The following is a 20,464-nucleotide window of genomic DNA, read 5'->3' on the forward strand; positions in this document are numbered from 1 at the left end:
CTGAAGGCGAATATGTCTTCAAAATCGAAGATAAAGAGGTCCGCGAGGTTTTGGCACTATACACCGACATATTCGAATTTAAAGCCATCTCTTGACCAACAAAATATAAACTTTTATAAAGGAAAAAGCTTTTTTTTATAATTTCACAAAATATTGCGCTTGAACTTTCCAACTTTATTTCATGAACTTGTTAAATATTATCTCCCCCTCAAGGGTTTACTACGTTGGGCACAGCTGATTTGGTTCCGCAGTTATTTGCGTAGATTTTTTGCTGCTGCTCTGCCAGACGAGGTTACAAAATGTTTCCTAATTACATAAATTTAAGCGAATTTTCTTTAAAAGTTCATATGCCTTATATTGCAAAACAGTTTTGCTACGTTGCAGTTTTTTTATTTTATTAGTTTTTATATCGAAAAGGTATATTTTTTTTATTAATTTGTAAACGTGTGATTCAATCGCGCACGTTTTTTTCATTTTTCTCTAATAAGAAACAGAGATCAGTGTCAGCAAACAATAACAACGTCGTTGGCTGGCAGTAAAAATTTCGACGGGGCAACTAAGTTTTCAGTTGTTTAGGTTTAATTTTTCAACCCAATTGAATAATAGCAGCAGTATATGCATGGATATTTCGTTAAATTCCATTGCTAGACTTTCATAATATTGGTGAAATACTCATAATTCCATTAATAAAGATATATCAAAACCGCTTTTTTAAAAATTATAGAAATAAGGTAAAATAAATTGACAACACTTATTGCTATTCCCCATGAAATGATAACACATTAAAGAGATTTCGGTCTGCCGTGTTACCAGATGAGAATTTTACAAAAAAAATATTTAGAACAAAAATAAACAAAAACGAAAAATATAAACAACTTTTAATTGAAAATATTTAACTAAATACTATTTATAGTATCCTTAAATAATATAATATTTATAACATGATTAATATATATTTTATATGTATATATTTTTGAAAATTTTTAAGTTTTGGTAAAATGTTACAAAATGGATACAAATTTTCAAATCTGGCAGCTTTGCATGCAGCTGTTTATTTTGTTAGCGTCTCTTATCATTGAGCACGTTTTTGTACCTGAAAAAATATAAAAATACGCTTTATTTTCAACAGAAGAAATAAAATACAAAGAACATGTCCTTATTTGTGCTTGATACTTCAGGTAATCAAGATTTGCTAGCCGCAGACAGTCTAGCCAAGCCAAAATATGACAACAACCGAAAGCGAAAATTATTAAATGAGTCCTCAGGTTTGGGTCTGGGTAACTTTGCTGAAGAACTTCAAACTGAGGTAGAGGAGGAGGAAAAGAAAGAATATGATTTCTTTGGTAAATTCTTGAAATGTTAATATAGAAATTTGTAATAAAACTGTTGCTTCTTTTAGGCCTACCGCCACCCAGTGTGGATATATCGAATATTATTGAAAACACTTTGGCGGCAACACGTAAAATACCCTCTAAAGTGGAACAAGAAATGGACTATGTGGTACAAAAGGCAGATGAAGCTTTATTAAAAAAGGGTCAGTCTAAACCTAAAATGAAGCGCCTAATAGATTTGGATCATTCAGATTTTAATGAAATGACCGGAAAACGAGATGATGTGCAAGCCTTTAAGCCTAGTATAGAAAAAGTATTGGCCAATTCGGAAATGGTGCCTAATTTAGAACAACTTAAGGAACTTCCTAGTATAACAAAAAAGAAGCAAAGAGAATTGAATAGGGTAAGTCCTCAACATTAAACTGAAACAATAATTTGAATACAATGATGAAATATTCGACATCTTAAGCTTATTTTTATTCAAAAATAAGTTCAGTCCTTGTCCAATATTGCTTGAGGCATTTAAAACATCTTGAAAGACTCTTAATTAAGTTAAAGTAGAGTATAAAAATACAGTTTCAGCCGTTGTAATCTTAGTGATTGTTATAGAAGTGTCAAGCAATTGCTGTAAGGCCAGCGGTATATTAAAATCTACAAAAAACCTTCATTAGACTGTTGTTTGTTGTAGAGTATTTGGCAAACAATTTAATTGAGGTTTTATATTTCAAAAACAAAATGAAACTCTTTGCCTTACACTTAATAAAAAAGAGATGTAAAATGTTTAGATATTGGTTTAAGGCAGATTGATGACATCTTTAGTAATCTGAGCCTTCCTACTGGCTACACACAATTTTTTATTTATTTGAAAATAGTTCAATATAATTTACCTTATTTTCTTGTGTCTTTAAGTTGGAACGTTCTAAAACTAAGGGTAAGAACTGGTTTAATATGCCTGCCACGGAACTGACCGAGGAAATGGAAAATGATTTGAAAATCTTACAAATGCGTTCTGTATTGGATCCCAAACATTTCTACAAGAAAAACGATTTAAAAGTTTTGCCCAAATACTTTCAGGTAAATATTTTCGCTATTATTATATAAAGGACATCTTATAAAATTTCCTTATTTGTTTTCAGGTTGGTACCGTACAACATTCTCCCTTGGATTACTATAATGAGCGTGATACACGTCGTAATAAGAAACATACACTCGTTGATGAACTGCTGGCCGATACGGAGGCCCAAAAATACATTAAGCGTAAACATAAGGAAATAATGATAACAAAACAAAAATATGCCCATCGTAAAGCCATGAATAAGATGAAGAAACTAAAGAAAAATAAAAAATAATTTAAACTTTATTTATCACAACTTTTCTGTTAAATCTTTGGTTTGTAATTTTTGTAAAATTTGTTCAGCTAAATTGTGGAAACTTTTGGCGTATTGAGAATCTTTAAATTTCAACACCATGGGTAAACCCTCATCACAACAGTCGGTTATATTGCCGTCTAGAGGTATAGAGGCTAATATTTCTGTTTGCATTTCTTTTACATATTTCTCTGTAGTGTTTTTAAATATTTCCATTTTGTGTTGGCAATTGCCGCAAATAGCATGACCCATATTTTCTGCCAAACCAAATATGGGCACTTGTAAGGTTTTATACATTTGGGCACCTCTTAGAGTAACTTCTAAAGCTGCTGTTTGTGGCGTGCTAACAAGCAAAACACCATCAATGGGTACATTTTGTGTTAAGGACAAATGTACATCACCTGTTCCGGGAGGAGTATCCACTATTAAAATATCCAAAGGCGCCCAAATGGCTCCTTTTAAGAGTCTCTGTAAAGCAGACATTACTAAAGGTCCTCTCCATATTATGGCACCACCTTGTTGTGTGATAAGACCCATTGATAGACACTTTACACCATAGTTAATAGGTGGTATCATAATATTGCGTTCATCCACCAAAGGCTCCTCATGAACGTTCATCATAAGCGGTATGGAGGGACCAAAAATATCCGCATCTAATAATCCTACCCTTTTGCCCATATTAGCTAATGTTGCTGCCAAATTAACGGCCACAGTAGATTTACCCACACCTCCCTTGCCTGAAGCTACTACAACAATATTAGCAACTCCAGGCAAGGGTGCTCTTTTCGGCAAACCTCTAGCCATTAGAGCTTCCTGGTGGGCAGTAGTTTTAGAAGCTAAAAAACGCTGAAAATTTAGTTTTATATAGTTGTTGAAAGTGGGTACATCTATTAGCAGATTACCTTTGTTATATGATATACAGGATTTTTTAACATTTTTAGTGAAATAGTAATGTGAGTGCGGTAACGTTAACGATGAAAATGAATATTTAATTCACATCTTAAAAAGTATAATTCACAATAGAAATATAAACAAAAAGATTGCCAAGTTTTTATACCCTATACTAACATAGTGGGAAGGGTGCTATATGTTTGTAATGCTCAAAAATATTATCCCACAGCTTTAAGTACACCGATGGGCTCATAACTATTTTCTGAATCGATTAGAACCAGTCCGTCCATCCGGTCAATCGGTAAATTATTTCCCTATTCCCCATATAACCGGACCTTAGAATGTAAGCTCTTTAGATCATGACTACGACAAGTTTTCATTATGATTGCTGTATACAAGTTTTGTTTTAGTCGATTATTGTATATTTAACTTGTTTATAGTATTTTGAGAGCAATTTGTAGGTACATTGTTTTGATAACATTATTATTTAACATTAGGGAATAAACGGGTAAAAACTGTAATTTGGTACTTCTTTTGCACCCCATGCAAAAGAAAAAAATATTTTTGAATCCTTCATAACACGACGAATGTTTATTTATTTTTGGTACTTTTTTATGAAACATTGTTTTTGGTTTATTAACTTATAGTATAAGTCTTATACATATGAATACATAATAACGGGCTCCCAATACGATGTTGCAACTTTTTGGAACAGATTTTTTGTTTCGTTAATGGGAAGGAAAAAAGTACCAAAAGGTGTAAAAACGGGAAATTTGATTTTATTCAAGAAACACTAAATATGCTAATGGGGGTGTTTTTCGAAACACCGGTACCAAGTGATATTTTTTGGTACTTTTTCATTTTCCAACTGGTACTTTTTGAGTTTTCTATGATATTGAAATCGAAACATGAAATTGTATATCAGGAAAACCGTTGTAGTTAGAATGATTAAAATCGTCAAGTTTCTTATTTATATTGCTTTTAGGGTAGCAGAGCACACTGGGTATAGCTAGTAAATAAACAATTTTATTTGTTTTGTTTTTACGTTATTGATCATTTTCATAATGCAAAATTTTTTAGAAACTGATTTTCTGCAAAATGTTTTATATGGAGGATGTAGTTAAATATCGGCTGATCCTCGTAAAACTTGGAGAAAGCATTTGTTTTTAATTTTTAAGAATTTTTTATTCATACCTGCATATATTCTCACACAACTTTTGAGCTTGCTCTGTTTTGCTGTTACAAACAATATTTTTGCTTCAAATTCCCACTTTCTGATCTCTCGGATACCGTTTTTATTTAAAATCGTTGAAAATTTAAAAACTAAACGTAGTTGAAAACTTAGCCGGCTTACAGTCGATTTTAAGCCGCCGCCGACATATTTAGTGTCAGTCGCCGCCGACGTTAATATTTGTCGGCGCAGGCCTCTGGTGCAAAACGAGAAAAATTTTTTGGTGAAATAATACAATATATAAAAGAAAAAAAATAATTGAAAAAAAATTTAAAAAGAATAAAAACGAAATTACGAAAATCTATAAAAATCGATTTATTTATTAAAATAACAATTTACTCAAATGTATAAAAACAAAATTCTTAAAGATAATACGATATAATAAGTTCTTTTTTCTTTTCCTTTTTTTTGCAAAAAAATTATATTGAAACGAAAAAGAGAAGCAAATAAGAAAAAGGTGCGTATAAAAAAATTATTGTCTAAAAGAAAAGGAAGAAAATGCATAAAAACATAAGCTGAAAAAATACCAAAGTAAATCGATTAAATTTTACAGCAAAAAGTATTAATGATACAGAGTGAAAAACAAAAAAAAATGTAATAAAGGCTGAAAAAAAATTTGTAGATATTTTGAAAGAAAAAGTAAAGCAAAGTATGATGTGAATAAAAAAAAATGTGCAATTAAATTCAATTAAAGAAATTAAAGTAGAGAGTTAATTTATTGGAATTAATAATATATGCACACAATAACAACAACACAATAAAAACTAGCTGACACAACACCAACAACAAAAATAAAACGGAAAAAAGAGAAAAATAAAAAAAACTGCCAGTCAACCAAATGAGGCTAACGAGTCTGACAGTCAGTTTGTTGTGCATACAATTACAATACAGTTAAATAAAGTTGACGAGACAACAAGACAACAATAATAAAAATATTAAAATATAAAAAAAATTGGTCAAGAATCTGTCCATTTGTGTGTGAGTGAACGAACCTACAATTGAGTTCATTTCTCGTCATCACACAGAATTCCAAGTAGAGCATTTTTTTATTAGTTTTATTAAATGTTTTTATTAAAATTATCATTTTTGTACTGTGTAAGCAAGTAAATGTTGTAAAAATTAAATTTAAAGTTAAAATTGTATATATTACTGTCTGGGCAGCAATTGGTGAATATTCTGCGGCACTATTGTAATGGAATTACTTTACTTATGTTTACTAATGTTTACCAAAACTTCCTACATCCTAGACGTACTTTAAGCTCGACAATTATGCAGCATCTTACGAACGGAACATGTCATTTATAATCTAATTTATTTATTTAATTTATATATAGACTTTAATTTTAACAATATATATCATATCCATCTTCTATCCTTAAAATATTAGCCAAGTAAACAAAAAAAAAAATGTTACCAACCGAATATTAACTAAGGAAATCATCACATCACGTCATCCATCCATCATTATTATTAACTAAATGACTATCAAACTAAAAAAAATTTTTCTAAAGGGTGTTTTGTTTTGTTCTCTCTTTTATTGTTATTATTACCAAACAAAAGTGTTGATTATTTCATATTTTATAAACATTTTCTTAAATCAAACACATTGACGTCGTCTCCGCCTGAAGAATCCTCGTCGTCATCACCACCACCAACAACATCATCATCATCTACGTTAACAACATGTTGTTGTATAGATTTGTTGCCCGCTAGTCTAGCAGCTGGTCAGTAAAGTAGACAAAACTTTTATTAATTAAATATTTTATACTACTTCTACTACAACATATTTAATATATTCAACATTTTAAATTATGTCAAATTTGTTTTTGCCAACTACTTTTCACTCCGCTCTGTTGTATATAAAAATTAAACTCTTCACTTTTTCTGGAATAAAAAAACTCAAAATTTAAAATTCTGTTAACGTTTTTTAACTATTTTCTTTCTATGCACTTGTCGTACAATTTTGCATAAATTTTGTTTTGTAAAAATATTTTAATTTATTTTGTTATTGTCTCAGATTGTAATTTTAGTTTTGAATTTTTAGAGAAATTCGTAAATTTCATGTTGAGTCTAGTTCCAGTTTTTATTTTTTTCTCTCTCCCTGCAAAACAATAGAAATGTTAATTTTGGATTTTTATTATTTATTCATTGTTTTTATACAATTATATATTATATTTAGTACAATGTGACGTTGTTTATAATATACAATATTTGCGGTTTATATGTATATGAATACGGTTTTAAAAAACCACTAAAAGGCAGGCTTTGTTTTGATTTTATTATTAGAGTATTTTTTATTAAATGTATATTACGTTCTTATTAGCTTTAGTATTTAAATCTGATTTTAAATATAAGCTTATATTGAATTTATAACATTTTGTATGAAACTAGAACTGAACTAGAACTGAACTAGAACTGAACTAGAACTGAACTAGAACTGAACTAGAACTGAACTAGAACTGAACTAGAACTGAACTAGAACTGAACTAGAACTGAACTAGAACTGAACTAGAACTGAACTAGAACTGAACTAGAACTGAACTAGAACTGAACTAGAACTGAAATAGAACTGAACTAGAACTGAACTAGAACTGAACTAGAACTGAACTAGAACTGAACTAGAACTGAACTAGAACTGAACTAGAACTGAACTAGAACTGAACTAGAACTGAACTGAACTTGAACTTGAACTTGAACTGAACTAAAACTGAACTAGAACTAAACTAGAACTGAACTAAAACTGAAATAGAACTGAACAAGAACAGAACTAGAACTGAACTAGATCTGAATTAGAACTAATAAATAATTCTAAAATATTGATTTTTTAGTATTGTATACATTGTATTAGTAGAATGTTGCGATATTTTTTCCCACCACTGTAACTGGAAACAATAGAAAATATTTAAGAATTAAATTTTATTTGACCATTAAGTATTCTATTGTGTTTTTATGTTTATTATTATTTTTTTTGTTTTGTTGTTAGCCGTTACAATCACAAATTTATTTTTAAAACATTTTGTGATAAAGAAAATAGTGGACAATGACCTAAAATAAAACGAGATGAAATTGGTATGGGTATGATAAGTTATACTATATTAATACTTTTAAAACAGATGAACATTTTAGTTAGTTTCTCAGAGACAAAGTATTTTTAAAGTAAATAAAAAAAGTTTGAAACGATATTTTTTTAAGTTTTCTAGAAAAAAAGAAACAACCCTTAAACCAAATATTATTAAAGTCGTTTAATTATGTTGCAAGTTTTATGTATGCCTAGCAGGTTGCCGGGCAACAAACATATTTCACCTAAAAGGTATACAAGTGTACAACAGCATATTTATTTGTAAAATTTAATTCTGAACTTTAATATTTAAATTTAATAATGTATTTAATATAGTTTACTTAAGAAAATTTATTTAAATATTATTTGTTTTACAAAATTTCAATATTTTGCATTAAAATTTCTCTTTAAAAAACTTTAAATTTTAGTTCTTATTGCTATTTATTTCTTTTAAATATTAAATCTTATTAAAATTTAGTTTTTTTGTTGTGTATTTGTTTATATTATAGCAAAGATATACATACATACACACATATGTATATGAAGATGTATTTAGTCGTTGGTCTATATCATTTCATTTAATTTCTTTTGCAGTCTTGGGCTGTTTGTTGGTGGTTTTGTCTGTTTACAAAAATAACACCACAATTACTCAATAATAAAGCAAATAAACATACACACACTTTTCTCTTCTATATATGTACAACGCAACTGTTTAAATGATTTTTCTTGGCTTCATATGCACGCATTTCAGACAGTTGTTGTTTTGTGTCTGTTTCATTTTTGTTGTTATTTGTATGGTTTGCCCAAAAATTCTCTATACATTTTGTTCTATATTAAGTTTATTTTTAAATTTTTTTCCAACTTTCAAGTTAGTACTTTAAAAACATTTTGTTTTTTTGGCCAGGGAATAAATTTCATTTGTTTTTTTTTTTCAAATTTGCTTGTCTGTATGTTTAATGTTATTGTTTTGCAATTTATAATTATTTAGATTTATTTCACTCGAAATATTTAAAAAATAGCCGGTCTCTTATTAAAGACAAAATGTTAACAAGTGGAATATATATATAGTATTTCTATATACATACATACATTTTTAAATAAATTAATTTTTTGCTAAAAATTTCTAAAATTTTCTTTTTAAAAATCATTTTTGTAATATTCAAAATTTTAGAGTTATGTCAAATTCGCATTAAGTAAAGTTCAGTTTATAAAGTTTATATTATACTTTTTTTGTTGCATATAATGAAAAAGGTTAATAAACTTATACATTGCTTACTTATGGGATATAGTAATTTAGTTCTTATAAACAAATCTTATTGTGTAGTAAGTCGTATTTGTGGGTTCATGTCAATGGCTTTTCTGTCATCCGGTCATGTCACATAATCGGTTTATGGTATTTTATTTTAAGCAGAAATTCATTTGATATAAATCATTTAAAAAATAATTTAAAATTAGAACTGAAAAAGGAAGTAAAGTGAACTAGAACTGAAGTAGAACTAGAACTGAACTAGAACTGAACTAGAACTGAACTAGAACTGAACTAGAACTGAACTAGAACTGAACTAGAACTGAACTAGAACTGAACTTGAACTGAACTAGAACTGAACTAGAACTGAACTAGAACTGAACTAGAACTGAACTAGAACTAAACTAGAACTGAACTAGAACTATAGCTAAACTTACATTGAACTGTTTTATTTAAATTCTTTTTATTAAACATTTTTAATTTTTCGAATTAAGTCTAGTTTTTAATTCAACTTTTCTAATGATAACTGTGGTCATAATATGCACATTTTTATTCATATTTTCTTCTACAATTTGCGGTTTTCTTAATTATTTAATAATGGCATTTTCTTTAAACTATATTACTAGAAAAATAGTTCTCAGGTTTAATAAATATAACGTGTCTAATTTTAAATCTATAAAATTTTAATTAAATAACAGCATATTTAATATTTTTCACAAAAGGTTGATGCAATTCTAAACAAAGTTTCAATAGAAATATATGTAGTAATTCACTGTATCACTTTTATTATCAAAAATTTTTAACAAAAATACACGCCTGTAAACTAAACACAAACATTTTTTATTTAAATGTAATATTTCATATTTTTTAGTTATTTTTTTTAATGTATGATTGCACAAACTACTTTATGCAAATCTTTGTTGAAATTGTAATGCAATGAACAAACCTTTTTTTCTGATTGTAAAAGCTAAATAGAAAATTTTAAATAAATTAATATATATTTTATTTTAAATTTTCTAGTTATGGTTTTAGTCAGCAACGAATGGCAAAATAAAAGTGAAGATGTACCAAAAACGACTGCTAACACAACAACCACAGCCGGTACAGCAGCAACAACGTCGAGCACAGCAGCAACAGTCAATATTGCTGAGCATTCACTCACAGAATCAATATCAGCAACAGCAGGAACAGTTGTTAATGCACATAGTAATGCAACAAATAGTAAACAAACAGAAACTGTAGCAGGAGATTCTATAAATTCCATAACTGCAGATACAACAGTAATATCATCAAGAGAAATACCAACCGAAATAGCAAGTCCAGAAACAACGGCAGCAACAACAGCAACAACAAAAACAATAAATAAAACATTAGCAAACGATAACGCCAACAACGAACAACAGCAAAAATTAAATGAAACAATAAATGATAAAAATTCTATAGAAATTACATTTAATAATGAATTAAACGAAGTCGATGTCGATATAAACGAATGTAAAATCGCTGAAATTGGAAAGATATCCACTGCAGCAGACACAACTAAACAGCAGCTAAAAGAAGAGGATAATAATTTGAATGAATCTGTTTTAAACTATAATAATAGTATAAAAATAATGGCTGAGAATACGAAAGAGTCACCGCTGAAAGAGGAAAAAGAATTGGAGGAGTCACAACAGCAACAAAAACAACAACAACAGCAGACTACCCTTATCAATAATCTAAATCATACGGGTAATAATAAGGATCTAGAAGAATCTAATGCATATTTAAATTCCAATACCAACACTCTAACCACAGCCCCCATACAAACTATAAAAATACAACAAAATAATCAGCAACAGAATATTATAACACAACAACAACAACAGGTGCCACTTAGTTGTCCCATAACGCCTCAGGCTCTAAGCAGTGCTTTACAGACAGCTTTGAATGCTACCAATAATGCTAATAATTCAGTGGCAGCAGCTGGTTTGCAGCCCAACTTTCTCAGTCAATTGGCATTAACGGCAAATGTAGCTGGTCTGCAAAAACCCACAACAACCACAGCCGCCAACAATAACAACAGTCTAACTGCCAAACAACTAAATCAATCGTTTAATATGTTGGATTCAAATCAAATAAATCAAAACAAAAGTGATAGTAATCTGCTGGAAGGCACGTCAACAACGTCAACAACATCCAACACAGTAACAGTACCTGCCGCTACTTACGATAATAATGGTCTAGCAAAGATTGTTTTGATCTGTGAGGGCAATTCTCATCCATTTCAAACACGTACCATTAGTCTGACCCCCAACGTTGAGTGCATGGTGGGACGCTTGATAGCCAAGAGTAAAGCCAGCGAAAATAATGCCATTTTCGATTGTAAAGTATTATCGCGTAAACATGCTGTCATTTGGTATACACCCGATGGCAAATTCTGGGTCAAAGATACCAAATCATCGAATGGCACCTTTATAAATGACAATAAACTGGGCGACGAAGAGGCTGAACTGCATTTTGGAGATATTGTCAAATTTGGTGTAGATGTTTTGGAAAATTCCCGCAAAGAAGTTCATGGCTGTATAATAGCCTGTGTTAAATTGTATTTACCTGATGGCCGTGAAGCCATATCGATTGATACGAATGCCCATCGTAGTCAATATTCGGGTGAGGGACGCATTAGCTATGATGAGCTGCATCGTTTAAATCTTTACATACAGGAAACCTCACAACGTGAAAAGGTTTTAACTTCCAAATTGTGTAATATACAAAATGTCTTAGATGCTACACGCAAAAATTCAGCGTTATGTTGGCAATCAATGATCACTGAAGATCAGCTATTGCATCGTATACACTCGTTGGAGAAGAAATTGCAGTTTATGGAGAAAAATGTACCCGAAAATTTATTAAGAAATGAGGTTAGTATTTACAAATGAATGGAGAAAATGTCATGTTATAGTTTTGCCAAGTCTATGATGGTCTATTCCATAAACATATTTAAACTTCAAATCTATTCCAATATTGTTTTCTTTTTTACTTTCCTTTAAGGTTCTTAAATTACTCGATGATAAAACTTCATATCAACATACCGCCAAAGAGGCCTTACGCAAAGTCTATCAAGAACGTTGTGATGCCATGCAAATGCTAGCAAAAATGGAATCTGCCTATACACAATCCGATAACGAATGTTCTCTACTGCGCGATCAAATAATGAACTCCAAACAAACCTTACAGGAAGTCAATACACGCCTGCTGCGCCTCGAAACCGAATACAATGAGTTTAAAGATGAATCTGCTCGTCTGCAGCAAGAGGCCAAAGAACGTGAAGAACAGCGTATTGTAGAGCTAAGCGAAAAATTACGCGAACGTGAATTAGAATGTGAAGATTTAAAAAAGAAAATTTCTGAATTATTAATAAAAAGAGCCGAATTATTAGAAAATGAGGAGGAATTATTGGAAAAACAGGCCATAGAGAAATTAGATGCCGCTATAGCAGATATGGATTTGGGCGATGATGATGATGAAGATAGCAGTGACGATGATGATGATGAGAATGAAGATGTAAATGATGCTTTAGCTATGGAGAAGAGTGAAAATAAACGTAATGGTAATAATGCAGAAATTGAGGCTAAAGAAGAGGATGATACTCAGGCCAAATTTGTTATAAATAGAAAAAAATCAAAAGCCAGACCACATTTAACTTCCATATTTGGTGAACAATTAAATGGTGTCGATGAGGAGCCGGATAAAACCGAGGTTAGTTGTTTTATTCTTTTATTTTTATTATTTTTTTTTAAATTGGACGTGAAATTTAGTAACAATTTTTTTGGACTATAGTCTAAGCTATTGTCTTGCCTAAAGTCTGGACTAATGTTTTTTGTCTTGAATATAGTCTGGACTTTAATATTGGTTATTGTCTCAACTAAACTCTAGATATCTTTGGTTTTAACTTTAGTTTAAAATATTGTCTATTGCCTAGACTAGTGGATAGGCTATTGTCTTTAGTAAATACTAAACTTTAGACTTCTATAGTTGGACTGTTGCTTTGACTATAGTTACAACTATACTTCAGACGATTGTCTTCATTATGGTTAAAACTATAGCACTGCCCATTGTCTTCCCTAAAGGTTTGCAATGTCTTGACTAAAGTCTAAACCATAGCTTTCTATAGTTTAAACTTTTATCTTGACCATATGGCTATTATCTAGACTAAAGACTGAACAAAGAAGATTTAGTATAATACTTTTAAATATAGTAAAACATAAACAAATATTTAGACAAAATCTCATATATATTCTTAAATCCAAATCAAAGCTTAAAAAAGTCAAGACCTTTAATGCTACAAAAGAGAAAACATCACCAAAACGTGTCAAAGAAACGACCATTATGAAGTGGTTACAAAATTCCGATTTAAATAAAAACGAAGGCTCTTTTGATATATTCAAAGCCATTTGTAATGAAAACGAAAATGAGGACGGAGATGTCGATATCGATGGTGATAATGAGGGTGAAAGTGAGGCTGGCATTTTAATGGAAACAAAATTAAAACTAGCTAAACCCACACAAATGCCTGAAGAATTATATAATAATTTCACCAGTAAATTGAAAAATGTACAAAAGAATTTAAAACAATTAGAAGCGGAAATTGAAAATGAAACTGAAACTGAAACCGAAACAAGTGCTAAAGTTAAACAGGAGGTAAAGGAGGAGCAGGATGAAATTGATAGTAGCGATGTAGAGGATGCTGATGAAGAACAAGGTGCTTGTGCTGAGGAAGAGTTCATTATTAAACGTAATGGCAAATCAAGTACATCATCTGTAAAACAGGTGCTTTCGAAGGAAAATAAAAAATATTTATTATTAAAATCAAGTGTTAATATGCTAAGAGAAGCTTACAATGAGATATGGGATACTGTTAGGGACCAGGAAGGAACACACCAACATAAATATACTAAACAACAGGCCGAAGGTGAAAAAGAAAAGTCACCACCACCCAATATCAAAGTTAAAACACAATTCCCTACCTATGCCACTAGTCCCAGCAGAGTGGCCAGCAAGAAGTTCGACAGTCAAACAGCAATAAGATCTTCTGCCTCGGATATCACTGAATCCGATTCAGATGTTGAAAGTCTAACGTTATCCTCCCCTATAGATAGTTCTCACAGTGGTACAGTTATAAATGTAAAAACTGAAACTACCAACGATGAGTTATTATTGCAACAACTTAAAGAGTATCAACTGCAAGTGGGAGCCTTAAATGAGAAACTGCAACAAACCGAATTAGAAGCACAACACACTTTGGAAATCATGCAAGTGGAATGTGATGATGTTAAGCTTAAAATGGAAAATCTTAATAAAATCATAGAAGCCTTAAAGAATGATAAAAAGGCTTTAGAACAAGTGATCACTGAAAACAATAAGAATAATAGTGATAGTGAAAAATTCGAAATAAACGCTACAAAAACATCCTGCCCGGAAATCGATGGTCAACTGGCCAAGGAATTGGAGCTAGAAGAGGATGCTGTCTTGAATGCCATCAATGTAACCGCCTTAGAACGTGAAGAAGAGTTAATCACTTACAAGGAACGTTTAGATGAACAACAAAGGGAAAATATCGATTTACGCAATGAAATTGCGTTACTCAAGCTAAAAGCTAATAATAATTTAACTGGAACTACAAAAGATGTATTGCTTAAACAATATCTACCTTGTAGTTTTGTAATTTTAGCAATTATCATCTATTTTTTAACCACTTATTATTAAAGAACTTTTTTTTGTAACTAATCATAACCTGCTGCTCTAGCTTCCATTTCAATTATTTCTCTTAAAAAAAACAACAACAACAAATTTTTCCAAATTTTCAATTTTTTCTAATAATACATAAAACCTAAAACCCTCCATATTAATGTTTTGATTTTATATTTTTCTTTTTTTTTTTGTAATTTGTTTTAATGTAATCATTATTATTATTTTGCTTACTTTATAAATATTATATTAACAAATAAATAAAATAAATATATTGCATATATATGTTATAATAAAATACATAAACATAAATAAATATAATAAAAAAAATATATACAACTCAATTTTCAATTTATTAACAAAAGTATTGAAAAAAATGCTAAAAAGATCTATTTAACATTTAACATCTTATATCAAACTAAAAACAATAACAAAACCAAGGCCTGTAATATGATCTTTAATTATTATACTTATTACTATTATATTCATATTATTAACATTATTTCTATTATTAAGTATTTACTAGCAACTAGTTAATACTAGCAACAAATACTTTATTTTGTTTATATGTATTTTATTTTATTAATTTTGTCTTAATTAACTTTTTAGTTTGGGTTTTACTTTTATTTAAAGAAACAACAAATTACAATGTTTTGCTACATTTTGTATTGTTGGAGAGGATAAAGGAGAAAAGTTAAAGTTTAAAATTTTAATAATTTATTTTATTTGTCCAATTCTTAACTGATCTTGCAGTTTGTAATGTTTATCAAACTTAAGCTCTTTATTTTAATGTTTACTTTGTAAAATTCTTCTTCTTTAGTTTTATCTTCTTCAAAAATTGGTCATTCACACTAGAATGATAGTTTGACATTTAATACAAAATAAACATTCAAAAAAACCAAATGTAAACACAAGACGGTTATGAATTGGACAATTGTTTTAACTTAAGTTTTGCATATAAACTGAACTATTGTCTTGACTACAATCTAAAAATCTTGTAACAACAATAATCTGAGCTATTGTCTACACTAAGAACTTAACTATGGTCATGATTAAAGTTGTAAATATATAGTCATGACGCAAAGTATTTACTCTCGTTATGACTAAAGTCTGGAACTGATTAAAGTCTTAATTGTTGTCTTGGTTATAATCTAAATTATTGTTTTGTCTTGTCTTGTCTTCAGTCTGGACTTATGTCTTGACTAAAGTTTAAACTATTGTATTGAAGAAATATTATCAAAACTTTTGTTTGACTATCGCCATGACATAAGTCTAGACAACAATCATTTGAAAAGTCGGTTTTGATATATTGTCTATACTAAGAACTTGACTATAGTCATGATTTAACTCTTAAATATAAAGTCATGACGCAAAGTATTTACTCTCGTTATGACTAAAGTCTGGAACTGATTAAAGTCTTAATTATTGTCTTGATTATAATCTAGATTATTGTTTTGTCTTGTCTTCAGTCTGGACTTATGTCTTGACTAAATTTTAAACTATTGTATTGAAGAAGTATTATGGAAACTTTGGTTTGACTATCGTTATGTCATAAATCTAGACAACAATCATTTGAAACGTCTGTTTTGATTTAAGTCTGCAGTATCTTCATTACTAAAGTCTGGGTTATAATTTAGGCTATTGTCTTCAGTCTGGACTTATGTCTTGATTAAAGTTTAAACTATTGTATTGAAGAAGTATTATGAAAACTTTTGTTTGGCTAACGCCATGACATAAAGTCTGTGTTGATTATAGTCTGCAGTTTCTTCTTCACCAAAGTCTGGGTTATAATGTAGGCTATTGTCTTGTCTACAGTCTGGACTTATGTCTTGACTAAAGTTCAAACTATTGAAGAAGTATTATGGAAACTTTTGTTTGACTATCGCCATGACATAAGTCTAGACAACAATTATTTGAAAAGTTTCTTAATTATAGTCTGCAGTTTCTTCTTCACCAAAGTCTGGGTTATAATTAAGGCTATTGTCTTGTCTACAGTCTGAACTTATATATTGACTAAAGTTTAAACTATTGTATTGAAGAAATATTATCAAAACTTTTGTTTGACTATCATTATATCATAAATCTAGACAATAATCATTTGAAAAGTCTGTTTTGATTTTAGTCTGCAGTTTGCTTTTTCACCAAAGTCTGGGTTATAATTTAGGCTATTGTCTTGGCTACAGTCTAGACTTATGTCTTCCCTTTATTCTGGACTATAATCTTGACTACAGTTGTTGTTGTTGCAACAGTTCAACTGTGGCGGATCGTTCTTTCCTGGAGAAATAACTTTCGGTTGATATAGTAGGCGCTGGGTTGACAATCTTTTGGTCGAATATGACTTGAGTCGTTCCGAAGAGAGATCCGGGAAAAGTTCCAATTGTAGTGGGAAACGGACACTATAGTCTGACTATTGTCTTGACTTCATTCTAGACTATTGCCTTGACTAAAGTTTGGACTATTGTTTTTACTATTGTCATGGTTGTTGTCTTGACTAACGTTATAACTATTGTCTACACTAAAGTCAGAACTACTTGTTTCTTTCTTATCTGGACTTAAGTCTGGATTACAGTTATGACTATTAAAGTCTAAACCCCTATCGCCCATAGAAGTGAAAATGTTATTCCTTTGAAATTTTCAGTTCCCTCGAAGAGAAAATTGCTATCGTGAACTTCTTTTGAAAAATTCATTCACAGTAGTTGATTTTATATGAAACAGCTGTTCAATGTTTACAAAATTTCATCAACAAATTTAAAGAAAAAAGTGAAAAGGGAACATATTTCACGTGAAATGATGATTGGCGATAGGGGTGATTGTCTTGATTATAGTCTAGTTTATATAGCAAAAAGTATAAGTAGGAAGCATTTGTTACGGTTTAGGATGAATATGAAATCCTTTACAAGATAATAAATTGCAGTTACGCTTGGTGGTCTCCAGTTAATGTTTTGAAAATTTCTGAAACTTTATAAAAGAATATTAAAATTTCTTGTAGTTAATGTATTTGTAGTTACAAATACTTTTATTTGTAAAAGTTTTTTAAAAAAATGCAATTTTCTTTTTTCAAGCTTTAAATTGTTAATATTTTTTTTTAGAAATAAATATTTTTTAACTTTTTTTTTATATAAAAGCAACCCAATCTATATAAGTTATTAACACATTATGTCTATTGTATTTTTATAAATTTCAAATGCTATATAAGCTTTATGTTTATTAAATAGCTTTTATTACAAAAAACAAAATATTAAAAATAAAACACCACAAACAATATATTAAAACAAAAACAACAAAAAAATTATAAATAAATAACAACTACCACATAAATTTTGCATTTGTAGAAAAAAGAAAAAAAAACAGAAAAACTAAAAAGAAAAAACCTTATTAATTGAATTTTGTTAAATATTTTAAGTTTTTCTTTTTTTTATATATTTAGTTAATTTTTTATTGTATTAGTTATAAATTTATTTTTATTTCTTTTTGTAAACAAAAATCATGTATGGTTTAAAAACAAAAACTATTTTATTTCTAATTTTATAATTTAATTTAATTTAATTTTTTATGTTTTTTGTTGTGTTTATAATTTTGTTAAACAAAAAAATCAGTTATTTTTTAAAACCACAGTTTTTTTAAGATATGCAAACAATTTGCCACAATGATAAACAAAAACCGAAATATTTAAAGAAAATTTTGCTGAAAAATAATAATTACCAACAACAACAAAAAAAAAATGCTAAATTATTGTAAATTATATGCATATAAAAAACAAACAGAAAAATCAATTATTAATATTTAATTACCATGAAATAAATATACATTATACAAACAAAAAAACAAAAACAAATAATAAGTAATTATAATAAAATGAAAGATAAATAATTATTATAAACGAAAACCATATACTTTTTAAAAATATTTTCTTTATAATTATGGCATAAAAAGTACAAATCGGGTGGCACGGTTGTATGGGGGCTAGGTGAAATAATGGACCGATTTCAACCATTTTCAATAGGCTTCGTCCCTGTGCCATGCTTGGTCCAAATTTCATCAAATTATCTTGAAAATTGCGGCCTGTACCTTGCGCACAAGGTTTACATGGACAGCCAGCCAGCCGGACAGACAGACGGACGGACATGTCTTAATCGACTCAAAAAATGATTCTGAATCGATCGGTATACATTAAGGTGGGTATTGGGCCAATATTTTTGTATGTTACAAACATCAGCACAAACGTATAATACCCTCCCCACTATAGTGGTGTAGGGTATAAAAAGGATTTATAAATTATTAAAACTTAACTTCTGACTCAGTATTTTATTTGACACACACCACACCTTCTATAAATGATATGATGATCTTAAACTTTTGCAGCAATTGTTTGTATAATTGTTACAAATAAATTATTTGTTTTTGATTTATTTCATAAAATTTCAAAAAAATATAAAAAAAAAAATCAACAAAACATTCTTTAACTTAAACGACCTTTTTTCCTATACATATATAATTTTGTTTAATAAAAACTCTATCCGCCATTAATTTGTTTATAAATATTAAGAATTTTATTTTCATAACTTGCAATAGTCATGTAATCGAACAAAATCGAATACAATAAGATTATATATGTATAAAAGGGGTAAGAGGGAAAGGGTCTGTGTGTGCGAGATACGTTAACATGTGTCATATTTTATTTTATACATATAGATCTTAAAATGCATAGGAATTCATAATTTTTTTGTTATTGTTAAATGCATGGCAAATTGTAAACAATTTATTGTTTGGAATTATTAGTGTAACAGATGAAAACATGCGGATGATTATTGTAGAACAAAGTTATTACAAACAGAATTAGACATTTTGTTTAAAAAAAGTAGTACATACTTCAACCTGCTTCCACAACAATTTAATCTTCGCTCCGGAACGACCCGGGTCATAGGTTAGGTAGGCAGATCGTTCTTGCGATATCATCATTGGGGGACACACTTGGGTTCAGTATTTGATCCCTTTGTGGTACCTGAAAAGAAGAAAGAAAACGGTCGGCGTATTAGTATACTTCGATCTAATCACTCTGATTTCCTAGACTAAACTAGTTTGTCGCACGAATATAGGAATCTATATTCCGGATATTGACGTCCGATAGATCCGATAAGTCATGCAGAAAATAGATACCTAGCTGAACCATTGTGAGATCAGATAGGAGGTGAGTTGTACACTAATCTTACTCTTCATGCTGGCAGCTCCTGCAGAAGTCGTTACAGGATAAGTTCAGTCTTCTTGCATGGAGTCCGACAGGCCAGTGGCCAGTTACCACTGCCGTTAAGTTCCGTAGATTAACTCTCGGAATATAGAGAATATAGACTCGAGTCGTATTCGTTGTCAACTCAGCAACCGATTGGGTTTTCCTTTAGAGCTATCGGCCACAAAATAACGAACTGTAAATTTTCAACTTACTTACTTACTTACTAACTTACTTACTTACTTACTTACTTACTTACTTACTTACTTACTTACTTACTCACTTACTTACTTACTTACTTACTTACTTACTTACTTACTTACTTACTTACTTACTTGCTTACTTACTTACTTACTTACTTACTTACTTACTTACTTACTTACTTACTT

The 20,464-nt window shown here is 29.7% G+C and overlaps 4 protein-coding genes and 1 non-coding gene across 8 annotated transcripts in view; 3 read left to right on the top strand and 2 right to left on the bottom strand.

Annotated features, from left to right (window-relative positions):
* The window catches only part of LOC111679190 (RNA polymerase I-specific transcription initiation factor RRN3), a 3,572-nt gene extending 3,013 nt beyond the window's left edge, over positions 1-559 (bottom strand). The window contains exon 1 of the mRNA XM_023440713.2: positions 1-559. This exon is cut by the window's left edge and continues 155 nt beyond it. Within this exon, the coding sequence (XP_023296481.2) occupies positions 1-88 (88 nt within the window). The 5' untranslated portion in view covers positions 89-559.
* Positions 560-1,041: 482 nt separating this feature from the next.
* Positions 1,042-2,680, top strand: LOC111679199 (deoxynucleotidyltransferase terminal-interacting protein 2). Its single transcript, XM_023440725.2, has 4 exons — positions 1,042-1,343; positions 1,400-1,734; positions 2,241-2,405; positions 2,468-2,680. Exons 1-4 carry the CDS (start codon positions 1,151-1,153, stop codon positions 2,678-2,680), a joined length of 906 nt encoding a protein of 301 aa, XP_023296493.2. The 5' UTR covers positions 1,042-1,150.
* Positions 1,907-2,073, top strand: LOC111679246. The gene has a single exon (XR_002762597.2). It is a non-coding gene; the product is annotated as a small nucleolar RNA U85 (small nucleolar RNA).
* On the bottom strand, positions 2,661-3,724 carry LOC111679200 (iron-sulfur protein NUBPL). Its single transcript, XM_023440727.2, has 2 exons — positions 3,601-3,724; positions 2,661-3,544 (listed from the first exon to the last, which is right to left on the bottom strand). Exons 1-2 carry the CDS (start codon positions 3,631-3,633, stop codon positions 2,696-2,698), a joined length of 882 nt encoding a protein of 293 aa, XP_023296495.2. The 5' UTR covers positions 3,634-3,724; the 3' UTR covers positions 2,661-2,695.
* A 1,397-nt stretch (positions 3,725-5,121) lies between these two features.
* LOC111679186 (sarcolemmal membrane-associated protein) lies at positions 5,122-15,025 on the top strand. Of its 4 annotated transcripts, XM_046946028.1 has the most exons (5): positions 5,126-5,277; positions 6,381-6,544; positions 10,145-12,024; positions 12,155-12,862; positions 13,421-15,025. In XM_046946028.1, exons 3-5 carry the CDS (start codon positions 10,147-10,149, stop codon positions 14,867-14,869), a joined length of 4,035 nt encoding a protein of 1,344 aa, XP_046801984.1. In that variant the 5' UTR covers positions 5,126-5,277; positions 6,381-6,544; positions 10,145-10,146; the 3' UTR covers positions 14,870-15,025. The 4 variants fall into 4 exon arrangements, with proteins under 4 accessions (XP_023296475.2, XP_046801984.1, XP_046801987.1 ...); XM_023440707.2 differs by lacking the exon at positions 6,381-6,544 and having other exon boundaries at positions 5,122-5,277; XM_046946031.1 differs by lacking the exons at positions 5,126-5,277; positions 6,381-6,544 and adding an exon at positions 5,334-5,853.
* The last annotated feature ends 5,439 nt before the right edge of the window (positions 15,026-20,464 follow it).

Source organism: Lucilia cuprina, chromosome 2 (genome assembly GCF_022045245.1).
Source record: "Lucilia cuprina isolate Lc7/37 chromosome 2, ASM2204524v1, whole genome shotgun sequence".
Taxonomy (NCBI): domain Eukaryota; kingdom Metazoa; phylum Arthropoda; class Insecta; order Diptera; family Calliphoridae; genus Lucilia; species Lucilia cuprina.

Excerpts from the sequence above, each read along its gene's own strand:
- LOC111679200 (XM_023440727.2), bottom strand. The coding sequence starts at position 3,633 with ATGTTAAAAAATCCTGTATATCATATAACAAAG. Across the intron at positions 3,545-3,600 it reads CTGTATATCATATAACAAAG|CGTTTTTTAGCTTCTAAAAC; the intron begins GTAATCTGCTAA and ends CTAAATTTTCAG.
- LOC111679199 (XM_023440725.2), top strand. The coding sequence starts at position 1,151 with ATGTCCTTATTTGTGCTTGATACTTCAGGTAATCAAGATTTGCTAGCC. Across the intron at positions 1,735-2,240 it reads AGCAAAGAGAATTGAATAGG|TTGGAACGTTCTAAAACTAA; the intron begins GTAAGTCCTCAA and ends TGTGTCTTTAAG. Across the intron at positions 2,406-2,467 it reads TTTTGCCCAAATACTTTCAG|GTTGGTACCGTACAACATTC; the intron begins GTAAATATTTTC and ends ATTTGTTTTCAG.
- LOC111679186 (XM_023440707.2), top strand. The coding sequence starts at position 10,147 with ATGGTTTTAGTCAGCAACGAATGGCAAAATAAAAGTGAAGATGTACCA. Across the intron at positions 12,025-12,154 it reads AAAATTTATTAAGAAATGAG|GTTCTTAAATTACTCGATGA; the intron begins GTTAGTATTTAC and ends CTTTCCTTTAAG. Across the intron at positions 12,863-13,420 it reads AGGAGCCGGATAAAACCGAG|CTTAAAAAAGTCAAGACCTT; the intron begins GTTAGTTGTTTT and ends TCCAAATCAAAG.